The sequence below is a fragment of the Cygnus olor genome, chromosome 1, assembly GCF_009769625.2.
Source record: "Cygnus olor isolate bCygOlo1 chromosome 1, bCygOlo1.pri.v2, whole genome shotgun sequence".
Lineage (NCBI taxonomy): Eukaryota > Metazoa > Chordata > Aves > Anseriformes > Anatidae > Cygnus > Cygnus olor.
The window spans coordinates 177,450,690-177,463,187 of NC_049169.1; the positions used below are offsets into that span (position 1 = coordinate 177,450,690).

The following is a 12,498-nucleotide window of genomic DNA, read 5'->3' on the forward strand; positions in this document are numbered from 1 at the left end:
TCTTAAGGTTTTATTGATCTATATTCTGTAGAATTGTAACAAATAAGTTATTTCTATTATTTTGGGAATTCCTGCTTTTTGTGAAAAGGAAAAGATGATGGTAAACTGATCTCCCCCATGATCTCTCTAACTACAGAAGACAAAAATGTCTGAACATGGCTTTCCCTTCCCTTGCAGTTTTCAGTTTGGCTGTAGATAAAGATGTCAGAGTTGACTGATGTTTCTGGAAACCTGGTGCAGGCAGAGTGTCAATTTTAGTTGCTTAAAGCAAAGAGTTGGCTGTTGATCGGGTGGCCTAATTTGGGCCTTTGAATGGTACAACTGTTCATATTAAAATTGTTATAAATAATAATGAACTCTATAATATATCTCATATACCTATATTACACCTAGGTGTATATACCTAGGCATATATAATTAAACATATGTTGAAATTAAGTTTAAATTCATATTAATTTATTTACATTTATCCTTTATTAATAATTGTTTTTCTTTTTTTTTCTCAAGTCTGCATTTTTGTGAAACCTGGTGTTAGGTTTATCAGAAACTTACTGCAGTATTAAATACTATTGCATTTCAAGGTGAATATAATTTATTTTCTTGCTAGTGTCTTGAAGCATAAGTTAAGAAATCCTCACACTAAATGCCATGCACACTCACTCATTTTTATTTGTGCTTGTCACTTAACTTTATTTCTGAGTTTTCTTTCCTGTGTTTAGAAGAAAAAGTATACTGTGAGGAGAAGGACATTTCTCACTAAAGGGTAACAGATTAAACTAATGAGTTTGAAATATTTTCAGGACTTTAAAAAAATATGTGTATTTGGTATTGCCATAATAGCTCTAATTAGTGCTCTTACTTTTATGTCTTCTGCACAGTTAAAACTGCACCAAGATCTCCAGATCGACGTACAAGTCGAGGTATTCATTCCCAGACAGGCTCGTTCTCTGCTCCGGCTTTGGCTGCCGGTAAAGAAAACCTCCCTGTGCTTAACACTAGGATTATCTGCCCAGGTAATTATGATTTTGAAATTCGCTGTTCCTTACACTATGTTAATAGTTCCCCTTCTTACTGTCAAATAACAATTTTTACATCATGCCAGGGGCTCTACCTGGAAATGCCATAGAAAGTTCCAAATTTGTCTAAACTGATACACTCATCTTTGTGTTGGATCATATAGTAGGAAGTGCAAAGTAATGTAAAATATTCCTGATCGTTTGGCACAGCACCAGATATAGCAAGTGTTGCGTTTGATTCTGGAGGATGAAAAACAAAATTCAGAATCTTCTATCATTCCTCCTAACCAGTGGACAGAACCATGTAAGGATCAACCTTCTGGATAAGAGATGTCTATAGATAACTCTCAGGAAATGTATAACTGAAACTACACAAAGCTGCTGTGTGGTGAAAACAGTGGAAAAAAATTTCTTCCTATCCAAATGCAATTAATATTAGGGGACTCCAGTAAAGCACTGTTTTAATTAACTTAATTGGTATAATTAAAACATAATGGAACTGAACTTACATTTTTCTTTAGGTCAATTCAGGTGAAAGCTTGTAGAAAGTACTTCTCTTTGTTTACATGCATTACACAGTGTTTTGTGTCATGAATTCCATATTAGTCAAAGTAGGCATGGCAAGGCTGTGACCACTCCACTAATTAAATTAAGTCAATCAAAGTATGACTTTTCCAGTTCTGAAAATGATAAGTGTGTTTCTTACCATGCCAGTTACCTTCCTTAAGCTGTCAGTTATTTTCATGTTACTCATTCTGTTTTCTTTACATTTTTCAGTCTCCTTTGGACCAGGTCTACCCAACTGCAATTTGTTCTCTAGTTTGTTTGTTTGTTTGTTTTATTTTGTTTTTTACATTCCTACCTTGTTCTATGCTTTTTTTTTCTGCTTTTCTCCTAATCTTGTCTTGATATCTGTCCTTCCCTCATTTCTTCTGAAGACATTAATTCTTCAAGAGCCTTCCACTCAGCTTGTACGTACCAAGCTGAATATTTAAGCATTCACTGAAGGATAGTTGGCTAGTTGCAGAACCAGCCACATGACTGTTGATCTTATGACAGTTGTCTTCTAAAGGGCAAGACCAAAAGAAAATTATGATCAGATTGATGATGAAGATTAGACTGAGTAAAAAGCTCTAATAATGTTTCTGAATATTGGATAACTCATTTGGTTATCATTTGCCAGCCAGTGAAATTTGGCCTGAAATCTTGAATTTTCTTCTTTTTCTTTTTATGGTGGTGATACCTGAAAAGTTAGCCATCACACTTCAGCATAGCTGTCTTTCTGTTCAGGAGAGCCAGAGACCTGAAAAGACAAACAGTATAGGTAAAAGTTGAGGTTGAAACTCAGTCCTTCCATATGTGGATTTGATTAATATTTTCTCTCTCAAAATTTTGTGGTTTATGTTATGACAATATATGTTTCTCTGTTTAACAAACCAAAATTGTTTATTTTTTCTTGTTTGTTTGTTTTCTTTTTATCAGGTTTAAGGGCTGGCCTAGCTGCTTCTATTGCGGGAAGTTCAATTATTAGTAAAATGTTGCTAGCAAACATCGATCCATTTGGTGCTACACCATTTATTGACCCGGATCCAGATTCACTGTAAGATTTTTTTTTTTTTTTCAAATTTATTGTTTTGCTTTAGTTTGCTTTACTTAATCCTTTTAAGCTTGTCATATTTTCTTTTCATTATAAAATTCTGTTTTGCAATCATTTTTCAGTAGACTTCAAGGTCTGAAAACACGTTGGATTGTGCCATTTTAGAATAAGCCCTTAGTTATTATTAGTGCAGAATTGTCTTGCAAGCAGCAGGAACAACGGAAGACATCTGCTCACTTATTCCTTGCACACTGGCTGTGAGAGGACAAGGAGAGCAGTACATCAGAACTGGGTTTTCCTGCCTGAACTGCTGGTCTGAACACAAGCTAAGCTGCCAGCAATATGTTGAAGTGGGGTATTGAAGTGGAGGACAGCAAAGAGTGTCCTCCTAAGGACTGGGACAGTGAAGTGGAAAATTTGTGTCCTAAGTTGTCTCTGCATCCTAGGGTGTAGCGATGACAGAGTCGTATGGATATCATCTGTCTTGTAGGCTGTAGCCCTACATGGAAGCCCTAAAACAAAGCACTGCTGTGCTAATAGCATCAGCCAAACATCCAGCGCCAGCGTGCCTAAATGTATCCTGCTTTGGTACTGCTGTCTCAGAGCTGTGCCAAAGGCAGATCTTGCCTTGTATGCCACTGTTATTTTGGGTATGGTGGAGATAGTGGGGTATGTTAGAGTTTCTTCTTTGTCCTATGGGAAGCTGCTTGCACTTGCAAAGGAGACAACAGCCAATCTGTCTCTTCAACTACCATTAGATTTCCTCAGGGAGGCTCAGAGGAACCATCTTGTGATGTCTTGCTGATGTATCTGCTCTGAGACCAACCACAATCTTGGTCAAAGTTCTGTGTGTCCAGGAACTGTAAAAATGTGCACCTAATTATCTCTTCTTCTAACAGGGAGGGATATTCAGAAAAATGTGTCATGAACAACTATTTTGGAATTGGGTTAGATGCAAAAATTTCCCTTGAATTTAATAACAAGCGAGAAGAGCACCCTGAAAAGTGCAGGTAATTGTCAGTGACAGAGCCAAGACATTTCCATAAGTTTTATTTTCCTTATGTCTTTATTTGAAGTTCTTCACTTTTTCCTATAAATGCAAAACATAATAATATGTATTTCAGTATGTGAATCTGTTTTTTTTTTCTATTTTCAGAAGTCGGACAAAAAACATGATGTGGTATGGAGTTCTTGGCACAAAGGAGCTGCTGCAGAGAACTTACAAGAACTTAGAACAAAAAGTTCAACTTGAGGTAATTTTTATTCATGGGTAGAATGACGTTTTTTGCTTCTGCATTATGTAGTGAAGAATTCAGTGTTCCTCTTGAAACCTTTCAGAGTTCTTGTGTCAGCCTAAGCTGATAAAATCCTGTCCTCATATGCACTGTCTAAGAATGTGTTATGTAAGAGGTGATTTCCCAAGTGATTTCTTGGAGAAAATATCAGTATTTAAATATCCCAAAATATCAGGTTTCCCGTTTCTTGTAATTGCTGTTTTGTTCTGTTTTATTAAAAAAATAATTGTATAGAAAATACATAAAAGATATTCTTAATGTCTATTGCATTAAATTGGGAGACCAGGTTTTAAGGATAATAACAGAAATGTACATACACTAAACAGAAGGAAAGGGATAAGGAGTCTTAATCCTTCAGGTTCACTTTAAACTTTCTGACAGCTTGATTACACATATAAAGAGAGCACACAGATGGTCTTACGAAAAAAATCCTGACAAGAGGAGAGATTCTGAGTGTACATCACAAGAAGCTTAGCTACACCTACAGAGACTTTCTCAAATAGGTGTTCAAGAAAGTCACACAGAGAAACCAAAGTATTACCACAGCAACAACAAATGCAATCAATGGTAATTATCTGAACATAAAGAGTTTTTTTTCTTTTAAGTTCTAGCACCAAATCTAAGTCTTCTTCACAATACTAGGAACTTAAAGGAGATGATATAAATGGTTACCAAATGCAGAAAAAGACTATGGGATGGTTACAGCTGTGCTCACCTGAAGAATATCTAGGCTGGAGTTTGAAAGAGAACCTAAATGGTTTCTCTTTTTTCTTCATTTTAAGTATTTAATATGGAAGTTCATGATATGTATATGAAGATATTTTATAAGATAAAATAATAATTTTAATTTACTGGAACTCTTTCTCTTCACTGAGCTTTAGGAGGAATTTGTATGGTAGAGGCAGATTGCTGTTATCAAAGGATTGAATAATTATCATGGAATTATACAGTAGTTAGTGAATATAATGACAGGAAAGAACATTATGTATGCTGCAGACAGAATTCTAATTTAAGGATATCTGAATACGATTCAAATAAGATTCAATAAGGCATTCATATCTGACCTTTCCATAATTATTTTTGAATATATCTGGAAGTAAACCAACAAGTAGAAATTTCATATTTAGTGTTGCCTTGCATAATATCAGCCTTATGCAAAAACTTGTGATGAGGAGCTCAGCACTGAAAAATTAAAATGATCAATTTCAGGAATTGGAGGCAAACCTCTACTATAATGCAAATGGCTGTGTAGCATTTATTAATATCAGAGCACATGTTGGATACTGTCATATTTTGATTAAAATGTTAAATTGTGTCTTGTTGCTGAGATTAAATCATAAAAAGAAAGTGCTAAGCATATTCCGGAAATACTTTGCATCTCTTTCTCCTCCTGATACAATTGCTGAAGATTTCCTCATGGACCTATTAGAGGCAGTCCAGAGGAGGGCTGTGAGGGTGATCAGAGGGCTGTAGCACCTCTCCTACAAAGACAGGCTGAGGGAGTTGGGGTTGTTCAGCCTGGAGAAGAGAAGGCTCTGGGGAGACCTTACAGCAGCTTTCTAGTACTTAAAGGGGGCCTACAGGAAAGCTGGGGAGGGATTCTTTGTCAGGGAGTGGAGTGATAGGACAAGGGGGAATGGCTTTAAACTAAATAATGGGAGATTTAGATTAGATGCTAGGAGGAAATTCTTCACCCAGAGGGTGGTGAGGCACTGGCACAGGCTGTCCAGAGAAGCTGTGGCTGCCCCATCCCTGGAGGTGTTCAAGGCCAGGCTGGATGGGGCTTTGGGCAACCTGGTCTGGTGGGAGGTGTCCCTGCCCATGGCAGGGGGTTAGAATTAGGTGATCCTTAAAGTCCCTTCCAACTCAAGCCATTCTATGATTCTATGATTTGTATAATTATAAGATACTTTGACAGGACTAGTAACTCAGTAATTTAGCAATGTTCTTTGAAGAAAACTTTACTTGCAAACTGATGATCCCCAAAGTGACACCTGAATCCAGCAATTATGACCTTACATGTCCTACTTGCTTCAAATACACATTGTGGCCCTGCTGCAGGACTGTACTTTTGACTCCCAGTTCAATGGTTTGAGATTATTTGGCTCACCTGTGCAGTTGTGCTGCTGTAAATCAAGAGTGATTTCACTGTAAATTTACTCTGGTCATAATCAAGGTAAGCTTGACCTGACTGACATGATTACTTGGTTGTGTTGAGTAGCACTAGTTGTTGCTTATGTTTTTTGGAGGATAAAGAGGACCAAGCTCTTACCTGCAAAAAAACCCCACAAATTTTAGTCACAGCCAAGATAACATAACAGTGAGTCCTAGATTTGCCTTTGCACTTCTGGAAGGAGAGTGAATTATTTCTGCAGGAAGCCAGCTGTACAAGTACTAACAACACTCGTATTTAAGTACACTTGTGGCAATGCTAGAAACATTCTTTTTTTATTATTTTTTTCCCCCACTTAATAGGCTTACCTAAATAACAAGTGTATTGCAACTTTGGGAATGCAGAAACAGGATGGGCAAATCAAGCTTTTTGTAACATCAATGAACATTGCTGGCTTAATGTGTACACCCAGGGAATTAGCTTTTTTAATTGCTAAAAGACTTCTAGTCCTTGATAGGGAGAACATGGTTTAAGTGCGTGAGAAATTTCACAGGTAGGGATGTGAAAATGCTTCTTGGAAGAGTCACGGAAGACCTCTGCTGTAGATACTCAGTTTTTGTCATTGCTGCAAAAATTGGTGCTGAGATTAGGGAGGAAAAGTTTGTATTAGAGCTGCTTCGCAGTGTGGGTGGAATAGGCTTGTGTCAACCTATTAATGACTCTGTCCTCCCCTGCCAGCTCCGTTGAGGCTTCGTGTATTAAAAACGGCTGACTACTTTTATCACATTATTTATTTACTGAATGAGCTTTTATCCATTACAGTGTGACGGACAGTACATCCCCCTTCCAAGTCTGCAGGGCATAGCTGTGCTAAACATTCCCAGTTATGCTGGTGGGACTAATTTCTGGGGTGGAACCAAGGAAGATGATGTGAGTAATACTGAAGAGAAATAACCTTCTGGGCAAAACCTACAATAAATCCCATGAACTGCTGTTCTTGTTTAATTTTAATGGTACAGTCTGGATAACAACTCTTATTCACAGGGAGGCTGTTTGAGTTTAAACTGTGTTGTCTTGTATTTGATTTTTTTTTAATGGAAAATATATACCATGGTTATGCATTGTCTATTGTCTTCTGTCATGTCCTTTACATTCCAGCAAAATTTTCACAATAAGGCTTAATGATTAAAAAAGAAAAAAGCGGCTCTATGAAATAATATCTTTAGAAAATAATTTTAAAGACACTACTAGTTTCTCTACATATTATTTGCAGCAGTTGTAAAACAAAGTTTCTCAAAGCATAGATTCCTCTGTTATATTCTAATAATAAGGAAGATGGACAAAGATAATCATTCACACAGTTTATACTTGAATTTTCCTCCTGTTCTACAAACAGCTTTGGACTAAGGGATGGTCATTGAGAAAATTTAATGACTCATAATTTAGTGGGGATAGTAACTGGTTTTTAAACATTATTTTCAATGAGCTTCTTAAAAATTTTGTAATGATATCTTTTTTTACCTTCCTCCTCATATCTTCTAAGAAATGTTGCACTACACAGATGCCTGAATGTCTTACGGCAGCACTAAGACTGTTTCATATTGTCTACTTCATGCACAGTACAACCATTGTAATTGCTTGCAGACTATCCCAGTTCTGAATATCCTGATTTACTGTGAGGTCTGACTCACCTAAAACTGTACTCGCCAATTCGATTGTGGTTTTAATCTCGATAATCTAGGACTTTTTCACCAAAATGCTTTTGCTTTCTTGTGACTTACTATGCTCAGTTTTTATACATATGTTAAAGTCAGAACAAGTACTTCAACATGTTTCAATATCCTTTTTTTTTTTTTTTTTTTGATATATGTTGGAGAATGGCAGTTATGTTTATATTTGGCTGCAGATATCTAATGTTTTGATATTCTCCATGTTCACATTCATAGCTTGAAAGCATCTCTAACGTCTGCTCAGCTCCTATTCGGGAGTTTATTTTTCTCCCTGGGCCGCCTGACTGAGAGAGAAGATCTGTCCTAGCTGTCATACTGGCATACAGCAAATGTGTATGTCTTGGAGCAGTTTTATTGATATTTTTAGTCATCTAGTGATCAGAACTGCCAGCAAAGTAACATGTTTGCTCTGGACAAAGTTCGGAACATAAGTCACTGCTTCACTGCAATCTTGAGTGACCGATGGTCAGAGATGGTGGTGGTCTGAAATGCTGTCACTTCTTGTCTGGACTAAACAAAGATGTTGCCTTGATGGCTGCAAGTATTTCTGAAACATTACTGGTGAGCCAAAGAGGGCAGCTGCACATTGAGTTGAGCAGGGCTTCTTTAAGCATGTTGTTTTGGTGTCCAAAAGACAAGCTGGAAACATGACCTGTGGTGAGATGCAACAGGAAAGGAGGGAATTGTTTCCTGAGCATTGATCTGTAAGGATTTGTTTGGCTTCATTTGAAAAAACAATTATATATATACATGATTGTTTTTCAGTGCAGATATGTTTTACTTGTGGAGAGACACAGTAGATTAGGCTGTGGTTTGTCCATTCTTTTTCTAAAATGGAAGCACAAAATAAATGAAGTCTTGGAACTACTTTTCTTAACCCCTGCTGAGATATCCCTGTAGATGTCAGTTATTAAAGCTGGATCAGGGACTGTCCATACCTTTTTACCTTGGAAAACCAGAAATTCTGTTTTGGATCTTTTCAAGCAGTTCACTTACCCATGGTAAATGAAAAAAATCCATCAGTGAAAACTTTTGGTTTAGAACACACTAGGCCTAGTAAAATTGCATTTTCATTCTTTGACACTGATTTATTCAAGTCTCACCTATGCAATCCTGGGATGCTCTGAGGGCAAGTGCTGCAACTGTGGTAAACTACGGCAACTGAGGGCAAACTATGGCAACTGTGCTGTGCAGCCCTTTCCCTGAGATGACTTCCTCAGTCTCCAGGTCAAAGCCCCACTCACTGCACTGGGGTGAAGGCTCCCATTGGCTTGTGACGGGCAGCAAGGACCAAAGTTCCTCCCCCTGTTTCCCATCCTCTTCCTCACTAAGCCATCACCACAGCCACTACCTGGACTGTGCAGTCCTGGATCTTCACCCTCTTATTCTCCACCTCCAGGAAGGAGGCACCTCCATTCTCAGGGGGCAGTTGTGTCTTTTGGGCTCCTTTCCAGGATTTTCTCGTCTGTTCTCTGGTGTATAATGTAGCTTACTTCACCAAGTGAGGTTGTTTGAGTACCACTCAGAGAAATTTACCCACTATTTACTCATTATAATCTTACTGGAGTGATACCTTCTGCTGACTTTTCTCCCTTGCTGCTCCCTATTCCATATCAGTATGAAATGATCAAGCTTCAAGTGACCATAGGGCATAATAATCTTACTGGAGTGATACCTTCTGCTGACTTTTCTCCCTTGCTGCTCCCTATTCCATATCAGTATGAAATGATCAAGCTTCAAGTGACCATAGGGTCTTCTGGGTCCCTTGAACAAACTGAACTCCAGCCTAAGACTTCCCCCCAACACGGCCAAGTTCTCCTCCAGGACACCAGGTGGCAATGGCACACGCTCCACTTCATGCACTTTTCTAAGCTCATGGGAATTCAAAGTCTTGGCTGGATAAGGACATTTGTTAGACTTTTTTTTTTTTTAATGTTTATGGCAGATAATTATATACACTTCAAACAAGATTCTCCTCAGTATTAAAGCATCATTTATCAAAGCTGAGAGTGGATCAGATGTTGGTTTCCAGAGAATTATAGGAACATAAGCACTTCTGAGAAAAAAGCACCATTGCTCCGCTTAACTTCAAGAACCTCTTAGATATTAAGTACCTTAACCAAGTGGAGGTTTAAACTGGCCTTTCATTTTGCACTGAAAAGCATTTCTTAGTCATGGAACATGCCTTTGTATATATAAGGATATGCCCTGTCATTCAGATATTTGAAATGCTGTTGTCATTGCTGTTTTAACATAGGATTTGCCTGCTGTCTGTGATATCTCATTCGTATAATATTTATAGGGACAATGTAGTTATTCTAAAGCATTTAGATGCATTTAAATGTTGAAATTGAATCTGTAAGTGAACCTACAGAAAAGAAGGCTGAATTTGTGCTTCATTGGTCATGCACTCTAAGCACAAAATGTACTATGGAAAATGGAATATTTTATTTCTCTTTCAGATATTTGGGGCCCCATCTTTTGATGATAAAATCTTAGAAGTTGTGGCAGTATTTGGCAGCATGCAGATGGCAGTTTCAAGAGTTATCAAACTGCAACACCACCGGATAGCTCAGGTCTGTTTCTTGATGGAAAGCACATGACATAGTTGGCATCAGTTTGGGATGCTGGAGAGTGGTGGTACTCTAGATGACCACTGCCCTATACATTAATAAAGCACTGACATTGTTTTAATGTTAGCGGTAACAAATTGTCTTAAATGATGGATGAAATATAAAAGCGTTTCACCCTTGAGGCAAATCTGGAGGAAAGCCACAGCTCCTAGTAATCAACATATTTCAGGTGGTCCGTCAGTTTGATTAATATTTATTGCTCTGTAAAATAACATGTTTGTTCTTTTCCAGTGTCGGTCAGTAAAGATCACCATACTTGGTGATGAAGGGGTTCCAGTGCAAGTCGATGGAGAGGCATGGATCCAGCCCCCGGGAGTTATTAAAATTGTACATAAAAACAGAGCTCAGATGCTAACACGAGACAGAGTATGTTGAAGAAAGCGTGTTATAAGATACCTTTGCTAAAATTGTTTTCTGTAGTAATTTGATTTAGTTACAACAGGAAAAAGTAGTGCTTACAAAAATGTTTTATAACTATTTATATTACTTAAGTAATTACTTGCAGTTATCTAATTTCCATAATAAGCTGGATAGAGAACTGTTCTTTTGTATAAGTGACACAGCTCTTTACTAGCTTTTTTCAGCTATCTTAGTGCTATTCCCGTGTTCTTTTTTAATATATACTAAGAGGAAGAATGCTCAAAATTTTCTTCTTTTTTTCTTTTTTTTTCTTTTTTTCTTTTTTTTTCTTTTTTTTTTCTTTGAGGCACTAAATGTATACACAATCATATACTGGAAATTTTAACAAGTTGCAGATATAGTGAAGTTCTATAATGTCTATTTTTCGGCACAATTTGTGCAGATTTCTCTCATCTCTCTGTCCTACTAGTTCTCCATCTTCCACTAGACACAGTCTCGGAAAGAAGAGACACAATCATACTCTAGTCACAAAGCCACTAGAGAGTTCATGCTTGTCTAGGATTACCATGCAAAAGGCGTTATTGTCCCTCAGTTCTCTGGCCACTAGCTGGATGTTGAATCTAGTGTGGAATTCATAGCATTGGAATTGTATTTTATTAACTTTTTTTTTCTGCCATTTGTTTAGGGTTGATATTTCTATTACTTTGAGATTTGGATCCTACTGTCCTCGCAAAATATGCTTACATTATTATTGCCTTCATATTCTTACAATTTTGGAAGACATTTGTTGAGAATAAGAGGGAGAGAGATATCTTTCAGAACGGAATTATTATCTTCTCTATTTTATAGAGAATCAGATTATTCTCTATACTAAGTTTTAAACAAATAAATGTCACTTCATTATTTAGAGAGCTAGTACTATTTATATAAAATTGTGTGTCATTCCATAAGCTTTTACATATATCGACAAAAATATCATAAGTGCTGTGAACTGACTGTATAATTCATTTTGATCAGGCCTTTGAAAACACCCTGAAGTCTTGGGAAGACAAACAGAAGTACGATTCCTGCAAACCTGTCATTCGATCTCCCTTGTACCCTCAACAGGCTGTTGAGTTGGCTACAGAAGAAGAAGTCGCTCAGATACAGCTTTGTTCACAAGCTGCAGAAGAACTTATTACCAGGTACAATAGAATTAGTAAGTTTGGATTGGTAACCTATACACTAAGACTGAGTTATTCATATGAGTGCATACATAGATTTAGTAGTGTGTATTTTCACAGAATCATAGAATGGCTTGGGTTGGAAAGGACCTTAGAGATCATCTAATTCCACCCCCCGCTGCCATGGGCAGGGACACCTCCCACCAGACCAGGTTGCCCAAAGCCCCATCCAGCCTGGCCTTGAACACCTCCAGGGATGGGGCAGCCACAACTTCTCTGGGCAACCTGTGCCAGTGCCTTACCACTCTCACAGTGAAGACTTTCCTCCTAACATCTAATCTAAATCTCCCCTCTTTTAGTTTAAAACCGTTCCCCCTTGTCCTGTCACTGTCTGCACAAGGAAAAAGTTGCTCTCCATCTTTTTTTAAGCCCCCTTCAACTACTGAAAAGCTGCAATGAGGTCTCCCCGGAGCCTTCTCCAGGCTGAATGTCCCCAGCTCTCTCAGCCTTTCTTCACAGGAGAGGTGCTCCAGCCCTCTGACCATCTTGGTGGGCCTCCTCTGGCCCCGCTCTCACAGCCCCACACCCTCC

At 37.9% G+C, this 12,498-nt stretch overlaps 1 protein-coding gene across 12 annotated transcripts in view; it reads left to right on the forward strand.

Moving 5' to 3' along the window:
• Positions 1-12,498, forward strand: part of DGKH (diacylglycerol kinase eta) — a 193,421-nt gene that overhangs the window by 152,137 nt on the left and 28,786 nt on the right. For all 12 annotated transcript variants that reach the window (XM_040541214.1, XM_040541225.1, XM_040541288.1 and 9 more), the window contains 8 exons: positions 879-1,013; positions 2,499-2,616; positions 3,513-3,623; positions 3,770-3,866; positions 6,844-6,951; positions 10,214-10,327; positions 10,616-10,750; positions 11,762-11,928. In XM_040541214.1, the coding sequence (XP_040397148.1) occupies positions 879-1,013; positions 2,499-2,616; positions 3,513-3,623; positions 3,770-3,866; positions 6,844-6,951; positions 10,214-10,327; positions 10,616-10,750; positions 11,762-11,928 (985 nt within the window). The remainder of the gene's footprint in view (positions 1-878; positions 1,014-2,498; positions 2,617-3,512; positions 3,624-3,769; positions 3,867-6,843; positions 6,952-10,213; positions 10,328-10,615; positions 10,751-11,761; positions 11,929-12,498) is intronic.